The 19,586-nt window shown below is 51.4% G+C and overlaps 1 protein-coding gene across 1 annotated transcript in view; it reads left to right on the top strand.

Moving 5' to 3' along the window:
- The window catches only part of IFFO2 (intermediate filament family orphan 2), a gene marked incomplete at its 5' end in the record, with an annotated part of 45,384 nt that overhangs the window by 17,158 nt on the left and 8,640 nt on the right, over positions 1–19,586 (top strand). The window contains 5 exons of the mRNA XM_084220184.1: positions 10,689–10,749; positions 11,084–11,179; positions 13,895–14,035; positions 15,843–15,985; positions 19,122–19,242. Coding sequence (XP_084076310.1) covers positions 10,689–10,749; positions 11,084–11,179; positions 13,895–14,035; positions 15,843–15,985; positions 19,122–19,242 — 562 coding nt within the window. The remainder of the gene's footprint in view (positions 1–10,688; positions 10,750–11,083; positions 11,180–13,894; positions 14,036–15,842; positions 15,986–19,121; positions 19,243–19,586) is intronic.

Here is a 19,586-nt window from a genome sequence, read left to right on the forward strand (position 1 = left end):
ACATGAGTGAAATGGGATTTAACAGCACTGGATAGGCTTCTTCTTCCTGCCCTGCTCTTGCAGGGTTGGCAAAAAAACTCCTTCAAGGTGTGCAGCTTCTGCCTCTGGTTTGTTCAGGGCTGCCTGGGCCTGGCTGCCAGACCCTCAGAGTGAAATTTAACCCCCTGCATGCCATAGGTGGGGAGAGAAACACAGAGCACTTTCTCAGGAGCAGAGAATAACTGGGTTTGGGACTTCTGCAGGAAGTTAAAAGAAATACTGACTTAAAATAGGGCTTTCTTCAGGCTCAGCATCTCTGCCCTTTGCTGAAGTTTTGTAGGAGTCCAGGATCTTCTGCAGCCTTAATGATTCTGAACCATCTGCTGCTGAATTTTGGTAGTACTTTCTTCAAGGAGCGTGGTCATCAGTGAGTTTATTCAGCTGAATTTTCCCAGCAGTTTTTGATATTTGCCCGTGCCACAGTGCTGGGACAAAACACCTGAATGCCCCCACACTAAATCCCATGAAACTGCAGCTTGTCAGCAGGAGAACTGTAAAAGAAATGTAAATAAATGTGTGCTCACGAGGGGCTGTGGTTAGTGCAGGGGGTTTGTAGTGCTTGTGTCTGCTGGAGGTTCCTTCTGTGGGAATTCAGGTTTGATAATTAACTGTAGCCAGCAGCACTGCCAGCAATGTAATCCTGCTTGCAAAGGAGTCTCAGTAATGACTTTATTTATCTGCAGTTGTGCCAGCACTTGTACAGGAGTGGGAGCTTCTGTGGGGCTGCTCCCTGAGCTGTGCCCAGTGTCGGCTCCCCAGGCCTGGGGAACATTCCCTGGATCCCTCTGGCACAGCAGATTAGGATTTGGAGAGAGCAGTGTGGAGCTGCTCTTGGGGAGAAAACAGTTTGATCAGAGTGGAGCTGAAAAACAGTGTGGTACAGGGACTGCTGGGGCTCTGAAAAAATGGGATTTCTTCCCAGTTTTAGTCGAGTTCTGTGGAACTTGTCCTCTCCCTTCCATGCAGGGGTTGGAATAAATGGATCTTTGAAGGGTCATCCAACCCAAACCGTTTTCCTTTCCCTCTTTGTTCCCATTTGTGTCAGTCCATGAGTTCCCAGCAGCACCCTGAGACCCCTCAGAGAACACCAGCAGAGGAGAAAACCTTGGAAATGTGATGCCATGCTCCCAGACTGAAACCAGCATGTGCCCAGTTTAAATTTGCCTTTTGCTCTTAACCAAAGTCTGTGCAGAGAAAGGGAAAAAATAATTGGCTAATTCAGTTTTTTGGCAGCTCACGTGTCCCTGGGTGTCTCTGGTGGCTCCAAGGCTGTCTCAAACAAACAAGGGCCAGTCTCAGAAATTGGGAGTTTAAAGTTCATCACCATATTCCCTTTTTTTTTAACTTCCTAGGAGTATCTGGCTTTGGAGAGGTTCCTCTTCTCTGTGCTGCCCATTTTCCCCTTCCCCACTGATGTTTTTGTCCAGTGTTCCCATTGATGTTTTTCTCATTGTGGACTTGTTTGTGCTTGTTCTCATGGCTGCTTTTCCATGATTTCCCAGGGATTTCCCTCCCCCCCTGCAGACCTTTCCCAGGCTGCTGTTTCCCACCAGGTTCTTTTGTTGGGAGCAGTTCTGGGTTGCTGCAGTCCCAGGAAATGGCTGGGAATGGGAGGCAGAGCTGGATAAATCCCTCTCCCCTTCCCTGGCAGCTCTGCCTCCCCCAAACCTGCATTTCAGCTGTCAGAAACTGCAGCAGATCCCCACTGCAGAATGATTTGTTCATGCTTAAGAGCCGTGCATTTGTTCAGGGTTGTAAACACTGTCAGCAAGGTTTTGACAGGAGTGAAAAATGAATTTGAGTTGCTGGTGCTGAGGGAAAACAAACCCAGCTTTGGCTCTGCCTGCAGCCTGCCAGGGGTAAAACAGAGGGGAAAAGTCATTCCCTGTGAGGCCCTGGCACAGGTTCCCAGAGAAGCTGAGGGTTCCTGATCCTGGTTGAACAGGGCTGGGAGCAGCCTGGGATGGTGGAAGGAGTTCCTGCTGTGGCAAAGGGATTGGGGCTGGGTCAGCTCTAAGGTCCCTCCCAGCCCAAACCATCCTGGGATTCAGTGAAATCCAAAATCCAGCTTGTGGCTCCGTGCTGGGACAGGCTGGGCACAAACGTGCAGAGGAAGGGACAGAAAGCAGAGTTTAGTTCACATTCTGGCTCAGTTTAGTTCACATTCTGTCCCCTTCTGGCTCTGTTATCACATCACAAATGACAGCCTAAGCCTTTCTGCACACCTGGTGGTGTCTTATCAGCCAGAGCAGTTTGTGACTAACCCCAAATCCTTTCTCTGCAGGAAACTGTGTTCCTGCCATGGCACAATGGTGGGGGGTGTGATAAAATGTACTTTTAATTACACTCCAATTTCTTGAGTGTGCATACTTTATTTATAAAGACTGCACAGGCAGAGGCCTTTTGTGGTTTTGCTCCTCAGGATGTAACTGCTCTGGAGCAGCTCTGATTTCCTGAGCTCAGGAGCAGCAGAAGGGCCAGGCTGCAGTGGGCAGATGCTGTGAGCTTCCATGAAACTTTGGGAAGGAATTAACTAAGGAATTCATTTCCATGACCAGGTTCTCCTCAGCAGCATGGACTCCTGGCCATTGTGGGTGGGAGTTGTGGCTTTGGACAATCCTCATGGGTTTAACCTGATTAAATGTTAAAAATCATTTACAGCTGTGGAACAGGCACATCAGTGATGATTATCAGGCTGGGCTCTGTTGCCTTCAGCCTCATCTTTCTCTCCATGAGAATAAGAAATGGGATTAGGCAAGGGAAGAGTGGGCAGCAGAAGGAAGAAGCTGAGATGTACAAAACCTTTCTGTCCAGACTTCTCCTACTTGCAGAAGCTCTGGACTCTCCTGTGGAATGGCTTTGAAACCAGGACAGTGATCAGAATTTCCTTCCCTTGGCTGGGTGTGGGACTGAACAAACCTCAAGGCCACCCTCAGCAGGTCTGTGCAGGGCCAGGGGGTCTCCTGAGGGTCTCCTCCCTTGTGTGGAGCACCCTGAGCCCCCCGAGCAGCCTCCCCTGCGGTGCTGGGCAGGGTCCTGGGGAGCTCCTCGGTCCTTGGGGATGCATCTCTGGGGAGCTCCTTGGGTCCTTGGGGATCCATCTCTGTGCAAGGGGCTGGGCAGGGACCAGCAGAGGGATCCTGCCCTCCCAGGGCAGTGTGGTGGCAGGGATGGGTCACACAGCAGCGGTGACTCGGAGCCCTGCAGGGTGTCACAGTCCCTGTGGGTCCTGCTGCCCTGCTCAGAGCCCCATAATTTTCCCTCTGAAGGAATGCAGGCACAGCTGCTGCTTTTACTTGATGTTGTTGAGCTGTGCTGTCATTAAACCTGGGTTTTGTTTGAACAGCCCGTGTGGGCAGCGAGGAGACACAAAGGAACCTGCAGATGATTTTTATTGTGGTTCCCCTGACAGGCTGGAGCATCTGCCTCGCTGGGTGTAATCAGGGGCTGTAATTAGGCAATGTTTTCCTGCAGAGTAACTCCTTTTAGCAATTTTCTTCACAAGGAATTGCTGTTCAAAGGTCTGCTTGCTGCTTTAAGTAGAGCCCAGGTCTGGTATAAGGCTTTAATATTAAACCTCTCCTTTATGGGGAAACAGCCGACAGGAGCAGTGCAAAGGGGGCAGGTTCTGCTCTGCAGAGATTTGATGTCTCTCAGTAAAGACTCAGGAATGAGCTCCCCCGTGGCTCTGATGTTTGGGAATTTTGATGCTTGGAATGATTTTTGGCAAAAGAGCTTCTGTGGGGAGGGTGTTGCAACAGGCAGAAACACAACTTCACTCAGTGCTGCATCCTCTGCTCCAGCCAGGCTCTAATGGAATCAGCCCTTCCCATTAAATTAATATGTTCTCCATCAAGGAACATTTAATTTGCTTCAATGAGGTTGGGCATGTGGGATCAACATGATCAACGCTTGGGATAATCAGGAGGAATCCCTGTATTGTACAGCATCTTAAAAATGCTCATTTAGACAGAGGTAGCAATTGTGAAGAACCTAATTGGTCGATGCAATTTTATGTCTAATTTAGTGCAAAATGAAAACTGGAAGGAAAATGATCTCTAAGCAAGGATTCCAGAATCAGAGAGAATGGTGAATTGTTAATTTGTTTTGGGTTGGTTTGTTTTGGTTTTTTTTTTTTATTTTGCTTGGTTTTGGTGGTGTTTTTTCTTTTCTTTTGGTCTCTTGTTTTATTTTTCTTGTATTTGCCCTGTGCCCGGCAGTGTCCAAGGCCAGGCTAGATGGGGCTTGGAGCACCCTGGGCTGGTGGAAGGTGTCCCTGCCCATGGCAGGGGTGCAATGGGATAATCCTTAAGCTCCTTCCAACCCAAGCCACTCTGGGATTCCATGGAAAGTAAAGAAGGCTTCACAGGGGCTGAGTGGCACCAGGGACTGCCCAGTGCAGAGTAGGGTCACAGAGTGCCAGCGTGGGTCACAGTGTGCCAGTGTGGGTCACACAGTGCCAGTGTGGGTCACACGGTGCCAGCGTGGGTCACAGAGTGCCAGTGTGGGTCACAGGGTGCCAGTGTGGGTCACAGGGTGCCAGTGTGGGTCACAGAGTGCCAGCATGGGTCACACAGTGCCAGTGTGGGTCACACAGTGCCAGTGTGGGTCACACGGTGCCAGCGTGGGTCACACAGTGCCAGTGTGGGTCACACGGTGCCAATGTGGGTCACATGGTGCCAGTGTGGGTCACACAGTGCCAGTGTGGGTCACACAGTGCCAGCGTGGGTCACACGGTGCCAGTGTGGGTCACACGGTGCCAGTGTGGGTCACAGGGTGCCAGTGTGGGTCACAGGGTGCCAGTGTGGGTCACAGAGTGCCAGCATGGGTCACACAGTGCCAGTGTGGGTCACACAGTGCCAGCGTGGGTCACACGGTGCCAGTGTGGGTCACACAGTGCCAGGACAGTGTGGGTCACACAGTGCCAGTGTGGGTCACAGAGTGCCAGCGTGGGTCACACGGTGCCAGCGTGGGTCACACAGTGCCAGCGTGGGTCACACGGTGCCAGTGTGGGTCACACGGTGCCAGCGTGGGGTCACACGGTGCCAGCGTGGGTCACACAGTGCCAGTGTGGATCACACAGTGCCAGTGTGGGGGTCACATGATGCCAGCATGGGTCACACAGTGCCAGCGTGGGTCACACAGTGCCAGTGTGGGTCACACAGTGCCAGTGTGGGTCACACAGTGCCAGCGTGGGTCACACAGTGCCAGCACAGTGTGGGTCACACAGTGCCAGTGTGGGTCACACGGTGCCAGCGTGGATCACACAGTGCCAGTGTGGGTCACACGGTGCCAGTGTGGGTCACACGGTGCCAGTGCACGGCCTCGGGGGCTCCAGTGCTGGGGACATCCCTGGCAGCCGTGCTGTGCCAGGGGAGGTGCCGCTGTCCCCCAGGAGAGCGGGGCTGGGAGCAGCTGGTGCCACACTGGGGTGCTGCAGGGAATGCAGTGGTTCTGTTCCTGGTGCTGAATGTTCTGGGTGTTGCTGTGTTTGGGAACTGTTAGTGTCTGTCTCCATGGGCATTTTATGGGTACTGCTCAAACCAACGCTTCAGTTTCCCAGTGTGGACTTAAACCTGGTAGCTCTGGAGCCCTTCCCTTCCCTTCCCTTCCCTTCCCTTCCCTTCCCTTCCCTTCCCTTCCCTTCCCTTCCCTTCCCTTCCCTTCCCTTCCCTTCCCTTCCCTTCCCTTCCCTTCCCTTCCCTTCCCTTCCCTTCCCTTCCCTTCCCTTCCCTTCCCTTCCCTTCCCTTCCCTTCCCTTCCCTTCCCTTCCCTTCCCTTCCCTTCCCTTCCCTTCCCTTCCCTTCCCTTCCCTTCCCTTCCCTTCCCTTCCCTTCCCTTCCCTTCCCTTCCCTTCCCTTCCCTTCCCTTCCCTTCCCTTCCTTGTTGTTCTTTTTGGAGATTTTCTTCCCTCCATCACCCTACCAAAAAGGGTCTTCCTGGAGACTTTTGCTTATGGAACAAATACTTTGTCATTAAGTATGACTTGATGAATGTTTTATTCCTTGAGGGAGGGATATTTTTAATGAAAGAATAATCCAGCTGATACCATCAGGCGTCATTAACGATCAGCTGCTCTGTTTGTGCCTTTCTGCCTTGAGCAAAACCATTCTGAACCCAGCATGTTTGTACCTGGTGGCTCCTGTGAGCACGCTGTTTGTTGGTTAAATCAAACCAGACATCTAAAATCCCTCCAAAAGGCAATTACTGAGCAGCTCTCTGCAAGGCAAACTCGGCTAGAACTGACTTGCTGTTCCAAAGGGGTTTTTGGGGATCTGCTGCCCTTCCCTGGTCTGTGTTCCTGAACTGTGCCTGGTACTGGGACAGGAGGAAGGAAGAGGATCCTGTTCCTTGAGAGGGGTTTAAGGCAGTGCTGACGCCTTGGGAAGGCTGAGCCAGAACAGAGACTGGACAGAGTTAAAGAACAAAGCAGGGATTTATTGAAAGGATCTCCTCAAGGGATCCACCTTGGGCAGCACAAGAGCCTGGCCAGGGCTGCACCCAAGGTGAACCAAAATGGCACAAAATGAACCCAAGACGAACCAAAATGGCACAAAATGGTCCCAAAATGGCACAAAATGAACCCAAAATGGCACAAAATGAACCCAAGGTGAACCAAAATGGCCCAAAATGGTCCCACAATGGCACAAAACGCACGGGGTCTCTCCCTGGGATCAGTTCTGCTCCATTTGCACCTTGCAGTTCATTGTCCCATCCCAGCCCCAGCCCCTGCAGTCCCACCCTTGTTTTCCTCTCTCCAGCCCACGGGGTTTGTGCTCCTGGGCTGGGATTTGGCTCATTTGTCCTTGGTCCCAGCTGGAGCAGGAATTATTTTGTGTCCCTGATGTGCACAGAGCTCACCATGCCCTGATGTGAGCCCAGACTCAGACACCAAAGCAGCTCAGAACGTGAAAAATAGAAAAGCCAAACCTGAGATGTCAGCCCAGAATCTGAAAACCAGAAAATCTAAACCCGAGGCATCGGTGGCAAAGTGTTTTGGAGCCGGTGCCAGCGCAGAGCTCGGTGCAATTCCATGAGCACCGAGGCTGGAGAAGCCGGGGAAGCTTTTCAGGGCTGTCATGCCGAGGTGTCTCCATCTCTTTCCTGGGAGCTGGTGCTGCTCTCCCAAGCTCCGAGGGAGCAGAGCTGCGCTGTGACTCAGCTTTGCAAGGACACTGCTCGGAGCCACGCTAATCCTGGCTGCTCCGGGGGGTTGTTTGCCCTGTGTCCTTCCCGGAGAGCCGGGCTTCCTTTGTTCTCCTCTCAGACGGCGAGGCAGGGCTGAAGGAGTGACGGAACGGCCCTGGAATGTGAGAATGTGATGTGTCACATCTGGGAAAAAAAGGGCTTCAGAGAAGTCAGGCTTGCCCTTTATTTGCGGGTGGATGGGGCTGACACGTCCTTGGAAGGAAGGGAAAAAAAATTTAAAAAGCCTGGCTTAGGCATGAACAAATTCATGTCGCTGATCTTTTTTTAGAAGAAAGAACTAAAAATGTAATAAAAAGCCCCAATGTCTGGGAGCTTTGGACGGCAACGTTTCTGAGTCAGAAAAAGGATTTTCGGATGCAGCTGGAATCCATTGCAATTGCTGCACACGAGCCAAGAAATAAAGTGTGCTTGGGGAGCAGCAGCAGCAGCTCATCTCCTGCTGCAGTGGGAAGGCTGCTGGCTTCCCAGCACTTTGGGTATTGCAGAATTGTAGGATCTGGAGTCTCCTGGGCTGGAAGGGACCCTCGGGGATCAGGGAGCTCCTGCTGCCCTCCTGCCGTGCAGAGCTGGGGGTGCTCCCCTCTGCCTTGGGATGGAGGCAGCTCTGGAGCTGCTGGGGAATTTTGGGCTGCATCCCCTGGTTCTGTGTGCCAGGGAGCACAGGGGCACCCTCAGCCTGCTGGGCTCACAATCTCACCTCAGATGGTAACTGAGGAGAGAAATACCGATTAATGTAAATGACCAGGAGAATAATGGAGTGCGGTGAATAATAAAGGCAGCAGAGCCATAATTAGCATCCTCTCAGTGCCCTGACTCCTGGATTTTGGGAATGTGCATCAGCTCAGCTGCCAAGGTCCCTTTAAAGTCGGGTGTGCTGCAGCAAACACAGGATGAACACAGAATGAGCAATCTTCTTATTGTCTCACCTCCCTGGAAGTTGAGATGCACAATTAATCCTCCTCTCCATTGTCATCCCCTGCCTGGCTCTGTCCTCTCCTCACTGTGAATATTCTCCCGAGGTTTAAGTGTGAGGGGAAAGTAAGATTGGCATTTTGAGCTGGTAAATGAGGTTAATCAGCTTGGTGGTGGGTGGGAGGAACGTGCTCTGGGGTTAAGAATTTGATATTAATGGTTAGCAGGACCCTCCTTGCCAGACCTGTGAAAATTCCTTTCAGTCAAGCAGGAACTTTAAAAAAATCTGGTGAAAAACTGATTGGAACTGATAAAAAAATCACCTGATGGTTTTATTGTTGCTGTAATTAAGAGGAACAGGGACTGTGGGAGGGTGTGTGGAAGGTGGTGCCTTTCCCCCTCTCCTGAAGAAGACACTGATTTGGGTTTGCTGGGCAGGAATCAGGGCTGTCAATCTCTGCAAAAAGCACCAAGCAAAGCAATGGAGCTGCTGGGATGCCTGCAGGACCAGGGAGGTTGGTCTGAGCAGGCTGGGGATGTGTAATTCTGGCAGCTGCTGGGGGGGAACTCAAATCCTTTCTCCTGCCCTTTGGCAGAGTCAGGGAAAACACACAGATGACGTTCTCCAAAAATCCCTCCCTCCCTCTGCAGAAGGCAGGGTGAGGAGGCAGTAATCCAGCAGGAGGGCTGGATGCAGCCAGGATCCCTCCTCCCAGAGTTCAAACCTTGAGAGGCAGCAGATCAATTTTTGCAGCGTCTGCTCGACTCCCATCCACCGCTGGCAGCAGAGGCAGCAGGGATGATTGCCCTGTAACAGGAGAGGCAGCTCACACCTTGCCAACATAATTGCCTGCTTTCATTAATTTCACCTTCTTGCCTCTGATATTGGAAGGTGAAAGGCAAAGTTGCTATTTTTATAGCAATGCACATGTAATTAGTGCAAAACCCACCCAGGGCACGGAAATCCGAGCTGCAACGTTTGGTGACAAATGCAAATTCCAGCCTAAATATTTTCCCCTGCTTGGCAGTGAATCGATGCTGGTAAAAAGATGCACAACAAGTCCTCCTGCACCAATGCAGCTCTCACAGGCTGCTGTGCTGGGTGTTCTGCCCCCCAGCAGCAGGGAAGCGTGGCTGGGGTGGGAATTCCTCAGACATTCCCTCCCTGGCCGAACATCCCCCCTGGTCCTTGCAGGTGGGATGAGCTCTGTGCCCAGATCAGCCTCGTGGGCTCCTCCTGCATGCAGCCATCCATCCCCACCTGCTTGTGCCTTGGAAAATGGGGTGAATCTCTGCATTTTGGCGGATTTAACCACTGTGCTTTCAGTGATTCCGTGGATTTTTGGCCTCACATTTCCAGCTGAACTCTGAGAAGTGTTGAGGGAGCGACAGAAATGGTTGTGATGGCACGTGGGGAGTCTGTTCACAGGATTCTTTTGGGTTTGTGGTATCCAAAGTTTCTTTTCCAGGAGGGTAATTCCTGTTGTCCCAACAGACAGGCAGGTCTGGGCTGGCACTGGTGCCTGTTTGAAGGGGGGCACACGCTTGGCTTTCCCTCTCCTGCCAGACTCAAACCCTGTCCATGTCTGTGGATGTGTATCAGCGTTTTTCCAGAATGTTTCCAGTTCAAATTGTCAGATTGGAGTTTGCTGTAAAGGGTTTCAGTGCTTAAAAACAGAATTTAAAAAAAAACCCAAAACAAAATTACAATATAAAATACAATACAATAGAAAATACAATACAATAGAAAATACAATTATAAAAATAATTGAAATATCTGGGTTGGAAGCAGCCTTGAAGTCATTTTGTTTCACTCCCTTCCACAGACCAGGCTGCTCAGAGCTCACTAAAGACCTCAGCCCCTGTGTGAGCTTTAATGGAACAATTTCAGCTCTGTCTCCTTCCCTGGCACCCCCAGCACTGAGGGTGGGCACCCAGCGTGTTCTCCTGGCAGCTGGAGGGCTGGGAAGTGGCTGGGGCACAGAGATCAGTGAGGATTTGGGTACAGAAGGCACAGAAACACATGGACTCAACTGGGAAATTGTAACATTTTTGATTGACATCACTTCCCTGATTCTTTCTGGACCAAAAACTTTCCACCTCATTTGCAGCCAAATATCAAATGAACTGAAAGAGGGGGAATTTAGGTTGGAAATGAGGAGGGAGTTGTTCCTGTGAGGAACAGGAGCAGGCTGCCCCCCAATCCCTGGCGGTGTCCAAGGCCAGGCTGGAGCACCCTGGGGCAGTGGAAGGTGATCCTGGAGGGGATGGATCCCTGGAATGGATCACTGAGCTCCCTCCCTGCCCAAAGCTCTGTGATTCCCTGGTTCTGCTGGAGGGATGCTGCTCCCAACAAAAGTGGAGACAGCTTTCCTTCCTCACGGACTCCCTGTTCTGTCTGAGGGACACCATCTGCTCTGCATTTCCAGTAACTGTCACATTTCCTCCCACAGCCATCAGAACTTGTGATTCTGAGGGGGAAAACTGCTTTTCTCTGTGACTGACACTTGGCACCTCTTGTCTTTCAGGTGGGAAGAGGAGCTGACCAGAAGGATGAGCCTGGAATCCATGGTGGAGACCTTGAGAGAGGTGAGGTTTGGGCAGTGTGGGGTGAAAGGTGCAGGGCTTTCTGCAGCTCTCCTCATGCTGCTCAGCATTTTATTTGTCTTTTAATTCAAAATTTGCCTTCTGGCCAGAGCAGCTGTAGAGGACAGTGCTAACGCTGGGAAGCTGGAGCAGGAAATGACAAAGTTTGTGACAAAGTTTGTGACAAAGTGGGAGGAGGGAGTGGAATTTCCAACAGAGGGTAACAATTAAACTTCACTAAAGAATGGAGTTCCATTTTAACCAGCCTGCTCAGGCTGAGTGGGAGCTGGGCTGGGCTCTCCCCTCCCTCTCACCCCCTGGGTTTTTTCCCTTGCAGGAGGCCCAGGAAGCAGAAGCTCTCCAGGAGGAGCTGAATGAGAAGATTGAGAGGCTGAAGGCAGAGCTGGTGGTCTTTAAGGGTCTGATGAGTGATGTAAGTACAGAGGGCCCTGTGTGGGTGTGTGTCCTGCACACGGCTCCATCCACAGCCAGGTGATTAGCGAGTGCTGCTGTGTAATTAGCGAGTGCTGCTGTGTAATTAGTGATGGCTGCTGGGATCCAATGCATCAGGCAGATCCCCCTTCCCTGCTTCCTGTCTGGTCTGTGTGAGATGCATTAACTGCTGCTTACCCATAACCAGGACTCTGCCCTCCCTCCCTTCCCCACAGCTGCTGGGCAGCCTCGGATCTGGGAGCAGAGGGCTGGGAAGGTCCCAGCCTGGGGGGCAGGCTCAGCTCTGGGCAGCTCCAGGAGCTGCTGGCACGGGGACTTTGCCTGGAGCCATGCAAAGAAATCCTGTTCCTAAAGGAACACATTGTATGGAATCATGGGCTAGTTTGGGTTGGAAGGAGCTTAAAGATCATCCTGCTCCACCCCTGCCATGGCAGGGACACCTTCCCCTGTCCCAGGCTGCTCCAGGCCCTGGCCTTGGGCACTGCCAGGGGTCCAGGGGCAGCCACAGCTTCCCTGGGCACCTCTGCCAGGGCCTGCCCACCCTCCCAGGGAGGAATGAGTGTTTCCCATCTCCCTGAATGAGCTCTGAAAAGATGAATCCTGGTTCAGGTATTGGCTGTGCTTCCAGGGCTGGTTCAACCTCATGGCTTAAAAAAAAAAAAAAGTTTTGTTTTCTCAGGGATTTCCTCATGTGTCATTAGATACTGAGCTCTCTTCAAAGCCAGAGGATCTTTTAGGCCCTGAGTGGATAAATTCTTTTATTTAGAAGTGAGATCATGCATATATCTGGAAAGATAAGCCAGGTGAACATTAAGGTGCCTTTCTCAGTAAGTCTGAGGTAGTGCTGAAGCCATTTGTCTGAGGAATAAACCCTGTTACGCTGATTTATTCTGTAATTTTTGCACACAACAGCCTTCTCCTGACTTCACAGAAACCTGCAGAACCCACTCCCAGGTGTCAAACCCATTCTCTCAGCACCACTAGATCTGCTCATGGGAAATTTGACAATTAGCTGTGTGTCCTTCTGGTGGTTAATCAAGGGTGGCTGTGCTGGGTTAGAACCTGGAGGGGAGAGGCTGCTGGGGCCTGACTCCATTCAGCCAGGAGCTGCTGTGTGTGCAGAGAGGGAGGTGCTGCTGCAGGCAAACATCCTCTGGGCTCAGGGAAAGTGCTCTGGGCAGGCTCTGAGGGACCAGGGAACCCGAGGAAAGCACTGGGAGTGCTTGCTTTGAGCCTCACTGGGCAAATATTTAGAATAGAGAAGTGCAAAATGTTGGCACGTGGCTCTTTCCTTCCTGCAGATAAGGATCAGCAGCTCAGCAAGTGAGATCGTGTCGGTGTTGAGAGATTTATTTTCCTCAGAGTGTCTGGAAAACACAAATCTCTAAGGGTGGTTCACAGGGCCTGGAGAAGAGTCTGTGTAAAAATTTAAACCAAAAAAAATCTCAAACTCTATTAAAGGTGGTTCACAGGGCCTGGAGAAGAGTCTGTAATAATTTAAAACAAAAAAAAAATGGTGGGAAAAGCAAATCAAACCAACAAAAAGCCCAAAGTTTTCTCTTAGAAAGGGGATTTGTGTTTAGAATGGTCTGCAAAGGGTTTTTCCACTTTTGTGTCCCAGGTGCAAGCATTGCTTAGGAGTGGAACTGTCCAGGAGAGCAAGTCTCAACTAGGATGGAAAATATGGTTTGGGGTTTTTTTAATGTTTCTTCCTTCATAAGGAGCCAGATGCTCTGTCTGAGTGGGAGTATCTCAGAAATCAGAGCTACTACAAGGCAGAAATTCTCACTACAAGGCAGAAATTTTCATGCAGAACCTTAGCCTGGCTGGAAGCCAGGTTGGTGCCAGTGAGAAATGTTCTCTGTGCCAAGGTTTTCATGGATCTCCTTGGATCCACTCAGGATTTGCTGGTCCCATGCTCTGTGTGCAGTTGCTGTGGAGCCTGGATTCTGGTTTATCAGCAGCTTCTCTGTGCAGGCACAACTTTTTTGTGTCTGCAAGAGGGGAAGTGTTGCATCCTCGCCAGGATTTACATTTCACTCTGCTCCGCACACGCTACACAGAGGGGTGCTCTCCATTTTTAAAGTGTTATTTATGGAATCCCAGAATGGTTTGGGATGGAAGGGACCTTCAGGACAGCTCAGCCCCAACCCCTGGCCTGGGCAGGGACTCCTTCCACTGTCCCAGGGTGCTCCAAGCCCAGCTTGAGCATTTCCAAGGCCAGGGCAGCCTCAGCTTCTCTGGGCATTCATTGTCCCTCCCTGTTCCTGGCCCACCCAGGCTCCCCCTGCCACCCTGAGCAGTTATTTTGGGGTGGGTGCAGGTGTTTTTTGGTGGCAAATCAAAGTTGGAACTTTGTTAGAATCAGGGGTGAGCTGTGGAGTCCTCAGACTGCCCTGGTGGGGAATTTATTCGCTGGAACAAAGGCTCTGTGGAAATTCCTCCCTGGAATAAAGGCTCTCTGGAAAGGTTTCCTGTCTGTTCCTTGCTGGGGCTCTGTGCTGGAGGCCACACCTGTGGTGGTGGCAGGAGAGGGAGAGTTCTGGCACTGCTCTCTGCCCACGCTCTGCCTGCCCGAGAACGGGGCGTGAGCTTTAGCGCTGGTGTGGCCTGGGGTTCCAGAGATACTGTGGGGTATCTCTTCTTGCCTGAACTGTCTAATAATAGAAGATAATCCCTGCTGTCCTTCCTGCAGCCCATGACAGACCTGGACACAAAGATCCAAGAAAAGGCCATGAAGGTGGACATGGACATCTGCCGCCGAATCGATATCACGGCCAAGCTGTGCGATGTCGCGCAGCAGCGCAACTCGGAAGACGTTTCCAAGATTTTCCAGGTGATTAGGCCCTGACTTTTCCATAGGGCAGGGCAGGAGGGAGCAGTGCTGAGCAGTGTGGTCCAGGTCATTTGCCTTTTCTTGAACTCTCTCTCTGTAGCTGTATTTCCCCCGCTGTCTGTCAGGGTGGCTCTGCTGCAGGAGCACAAAGTGCAGAGAGCTGGACAAAAAGGGAGTCCCAGGATGATCTTTAAGCTGTGCTCTGAGTCTGAATGCAGGGAAAAAAATCAGTGTTACAGGGTCTAGGTTGGTATAATTCCTCCCTCCCATTTGTTCCCTTCACAAGTGACAGGTTTTAAGCTTGTGGAACTGTCATCTGAATGTTCTTATTTCTGGCTCAAGCTCTGTGGCCAGAAATAACATTTCTGTGATGGTGAGCTCTAGCTGCTGCAGTTGCTTTCCTTGGAGCTCCTTGGAGCTCGAAGGAAAGTCCTTTAATTTGCTCCAAAAGCGAGCAGTGACAGCTCTGCTGGATCAAGGCTGTCACTCCCAGTGCAGCTGGTCTTGTCACAACTGCAGTTTCAGCTCTGATTAACCCACCTTCCTTCTGCTTCCATCTAAATGTGTCTTGCTCGGGCTTTCAGTAAATCTGATGCTTTTCTGTGTGTAGTGATAGCACACAGTGTGCTAAGTGCTGTCCAGAAACACTGTGAAAGATCCTTGTGGGCTCTGCTGGTGAAGCTGCTGAAATGTTTGATGGTTTTTTCCCCTCGTGTTCCCCAAAAGACTCAAACCTCCTCAGAAGAGAATTATTTCTCTGGCAAGTTGAGCCACTGTGTGGTGCCAGTGGCTCCTTCTTGTCTCTGAGGAAAATTGCTAAGCATTTCTGCTCAGAGGTGACTGCAGAGCACACTCCTGGTCAGGCCTGCAGGGGTTAAAGTGACCAGGAGAGCAAGGCCAACAAGGGGTGGTCTGTGTGCCAAGAAGAGGGAAAACTGCCGTAGGTTGGGAGTGCATTGTGTGTCTGAGGTTCTGGCACCACCTGTGCATCCTGTGTTCCCAGCCCTCTGGGGTTCCCTGGGAGCATCCTGTGTGTTCCCAACCCTCTGGGGTTCCCTGGGAGCATCCTGTGTGTTCCCAACCCTCTGGGATCCTCTGGGAGCATCCTGTGTGATCCCAACCCTCTGGGGTTCCCTGGGAGCATCCTGTGTGTTCCCAACCCTCTGGGATCCTCTGGGAGCATCCTGTGTGTTCCCTCTGTGCCCCTTGCAGGGGTGTCCCTTGAGTTCCCTCAATTTCATTTCTTGGGGGCTGTCCAGGCTTTTCCTTGGCTCAGCCAACCCTTCTTGTGTGCTGAGGATCCTCAATCTGCTGCTGCTGGGGTGGGAAATTTATTCCCTGGAACAAAGGCTCTCTGGAAGTTCCTCCCTGGAACAAAAAGGCTCTGTGGAAGTTCCTCCCTGGAATAAAGGCTCTCTGGAAAGGTTTCCTGTCTGTTCCTTGCTGGGGCTCTGTGCTGGAGGCCACACCTGTGGTGGTGGCAGGAGAGGGAGAGTTCTGGCACTGCTCTCTGCCCGGGCACTGCTGCCCCTTCTGCTTTGCCCTGGCTCATCCCAGCCTTTCCCTGGCTCATCCCAGGCTCTGCATGGCCCCTGGCAGGTGCCAGGCCGGGCTCAGTGACGTCCCCAGAGCGCTGGTGCCTGCAGCTCGCTTCGCTCTCCCCAGCCGCTTCCTGTGCTCCGCGCGCGCTCCGCCGGCCGGGCAGGGCATCCCGGGAGCTGCTGGGCAGCCACAACCCCCCTGTCCTCTCCTTGCACCCCAATCCCCCTCCCTGAGCCCTGCAGTCACTGCTCTCTCTGCCCCCCAGGTGGCTTCCAAGAAGAAGGAGCGGAAGCTGCCGTCGGACGAGGAGCTGTCGGAGCAGGACGCCGACAACGCCAGGTTCTCGGACGACGAGGTCAGCTGCTCGCTCAACATCACCGACGAGATGAAGAGGATGTTCAACCAGCTGTGAGTGCCCTGGGGAACTGCTCCTGACAGGCAGCCCCAGCCTGGAACCTCTGAGCTGGCAGCAGGCTTTGGGGAGGTTCAAATGAAATGATTTGTGCTCCTCCCTTAAGTGGGAGGAACTACAGAGAATATAAAAAATGCAAATTTGGGGAAGTTCAAATGTAATGATCAGATTTGTGCTCCTCCCTCAAGTGGGAGGAACTACAGAGGATATGAAAAATGCAAATTTGGGGAAGTTCAAATGAAATGATCAATTTTGTGCTCCTCCTCTAAATGGGAGGAACTACAGAGGATATGAAAAATGCAAGTTTGGGGGAGTTCAAATGATCATATTTATGCTCCTCCCTCAAGTGGGAGGAACTACAGAGGATATGAAAAATTGAAATTTGGGGAAGTTCAAATGAAATGATTTCTGCTCCTCCTTCAATGGGAGGAACTACAGAGGATATGAAAAATGCAAATTTGGGGAGGTTCAAATGAAATGATTTCTGCTCCTCCCTTAAGTGGGAGGAACTACAGAGGATATGAAAAATGCAAGTTTGGGGGAGTTCAAATGATCATATTTATGCTCCTCCCTCAAGTGGGAGGAACTACAGAGGATAAAAAAATGCAAATTTGGGGAAGTTCAAATGAAATGATCAGATTTCTGCTCCTCCCTCAAGTGGGAGGAACTACAGAGGATTAAAAAATGCAAATCTGGGGAGGTTCAAATGAAATGATCAGATTTCTGCTCCTCCCTCAATGGGAAGAACTACAGAGGATATAAAAAATTGAAATTTGGGGAAGTTCAAAGAAAATGATCAGATTTCTGCTCCTCCCTCAATGGGAAGAACTACAGAGGATATAAAAAATTGAAATTTGGGGAAGTTCAAAGGAAATGATCAGATTTCTGCTCCTCCCTCAAGTGGGAGGAACTACAGAGGATATAAAAAATACAAACCGGTTTTGCTATTCTGGGTTGCTGCAAAAGAGGAAAAATGCAACAAAAAAGAGTCAAAGCCAGGAGTCTGTTCTGCATCTTGGGCTGAATATTTGATTTCTGGAGTTTGCTGCTGCTTGGCTGGATAAAATCTGGACTGAAAACTCAGCTTGGGGTGGATACAAACCTCTCAAGTGTTTTGGGATGTTTTTCAGTTGGGCTGCAGGCAAATGGGAGTGGTGGATCTGTCTGGAAGATCGTGAGGGCTCCTTTCAGATGTCTTTAGGCCCTCAGTAATAATCAGTGTAATAAATACAGAATTTTGACTTTTCCACTGCTAAATTCAGTGTGACAGCAGGCAGTGTGTGGATTTTTTAAAAAAGCAAGAAGTTAAATGTACCTGCTAGGTTGGTCATGCATCATTAGGTTTTAATTTTGTTCCCAAACCTGCCCTGTGATACCCAGTGGGTTTTGGTTCTGCTAATGAAATTATCTCCATGTCCTATTACATGTGGCTCACTACAGGAGCCTTGTTCTGTCAAGCTGGGGTGAAGGTGTTGGTGGCTCTTAGGGATGGGCCTGGGATCTTTGTGAAGCAGAAAATAATAGCTTAGAAATAGATCGAGGAGCTGGAACCATTAACAGAAACAAACAACTTGCTTTTTAGCTGTAATGAGCCAAATTTTAAAGAATTAAGTAGCACAAAATCAGAACTGCAGTGGATTTTGTGTGAGGTCAGCTCAGGAGCCTTTCTGCTCTCTGACCAGGACAGATCTTGGAAAAAGAAAACAATTTGAAGAAGTGGAATTGCAAGAGGCAGAGTCATGAGTGTCCAAGTGTTGAAAATGACATTTTTACAGTGCTGCTGATGCAGACAAACCTCCTGGCCCTTCCCAAGCTCTGCAGCCTCCGGGGCAGCATCGGGCTCCTTCCTGAGATGTTATCAGCTCAGAGGAAGTGAGCTAAAGCCATAAAAATGCATCAGCCTGGAATCCAGGCTGCTGGGGAGGAATTCCAGCTCTTTGTCAGGGCTCCTTAACCACCATGTGAGGCAGCTACTGCTGAGTGCTCTGCAACTTTCCTTTATTGCACAAGGTTAGAGCAGATGAGGGTGTGAAAGGCCACTGCTGCCCTGTGCTCCGTCCTCAGCGGCTGCAGCAGTGTCTGTGCTGCTCTGCTCATCTCAGGGGCTCAGCCTTTGCATCCTGGTTCCTTCCAGCCCCGGTTCCCTCCAGCCCCGGTTCATTCCAGCTCCGGTTCATTCCAGCTCCGGTTCATTCCAGCTCCGGTTCATTCCAGCTCCGGTTCATTCCAGCTCCGGTTCATTCCAGCCCCGGTTCATTCCAGCCCTGGTTCATTCCAGCTCCGGTTCATTCCAGCCCCGGTTCCCTCCATCCCTGGTTCATTCCAGCCCCGGTTCCCTCCGGCCCTGCTTCCTTCCATCCCTGCTTCCTTCCATCCCTGCTTCCTTCCATCCCTGCTTCCCTCCATCCCTGGTTCCCTCCATCCCTGCTTCCTTCCAGCCCTGCTTCCTTCCAGCCCTGGTTTCCTCCATCCCTGCTTCCTTCCATCCCTGCTTCCCCCCAGCCCCGGTTCTCTCCAGCCCCGGTTCTCTCCAGCCCCGGTTCCCTCCATCCCTGCTTCCCTCCATCCCTGCTTCCCCCCAGTCCCGGTTCCCTCCATCCCTGCTTCCCTCCATCCCTGCTTCCCCCCAGCCCCAGTTCTCTCCAGCCCCGGTTCCCTCCAGCCCTGGCTCATTCCAGCCCTGCTTCCCTCCAGCCCCGGTTCCCTCCATCCCTGCTGTGTTCCAAGGCCCCAGGGGAGCCCTTGGCTGAGCAACCCCGTGAAATCCCTGTGGGTTCTGAGCCCTGTGGCATCCCCCGAGCTGTGTTTGGGCTCCTTTCCTTTGAGGAGAGAACGGCTCCAAGCATTTCTGTGGTTTTGCAAACAGGGGAAGCTACTGTGCAGCTCCATCTGGAGGGCAGAGCCGGGCCTCGTGCTGCAGCAGCAGCTCCAACAAGGAGCTTTTATTGTGCCCTGGGGTGGCAGGGAGCCCAGCAGAGAGGGGCCTGGGCAGTGGCACAGGCTGGTGGTGAAAGCTGTGAGGATTTCCTTTGTCCCCCATTCAGCTCTCATAGCCCATTTTTCTAGACAATTAATTAAAGGGCTGGGCAGTGGGGCTGCAGTGCTCTGGGTAATGGCTGTTTGTTCTCCCAGCCGGGAAACCTTTGATTTCGATGACGACTGTGACAGTTTGACGTGGGAGGAGAACGAGGAAACGCTGCTGCTGTGGGAGGACTTCACCAACTGCAACCCCTCCATTGACCTCCAAGGAGAGGTGAGTTCATCCCCGCTGTTTTCTGCAACTCTTCTCTGCACAAACTCTCCCTCAGCTGCTCCTTTACAGCCACTCTGGGTGTTGGACTGGTGATCTAGTTTGCCTCACAGACTGACTTTGATTTTAAAATCCTCTTAGTGCTTCCTCTCCGTGGTTGATTTGCAGTCTGTGCAATCACTTTATTGGCCAAACTACTTCCTTGGCTCCTTCAGACTGAGTATTTAAAATGCTGAGGGAGAGGTGAAGGATCCAAGGTGTCTGTTCCAGGACCATCAGGGAATTTGTCACCCTTCAGAGCTTTCTCTAAAGCTCTGGGCTGACAGGAGGGAGGTTTAGATTTGATT

The sequence above is a fragment of the Fringilla coelebs genome (assembly GCF_963513975.1).
Source record: "Fringilla coelebs genome assembly, chromosome: 22".
Taxonomy (NCBI): domain Eukaryota; kingdom Metazoa; phylum Chordata; class Aves; order Passeriformes; family Fringillidae; genus Fringilla; species Fringilla coelebs.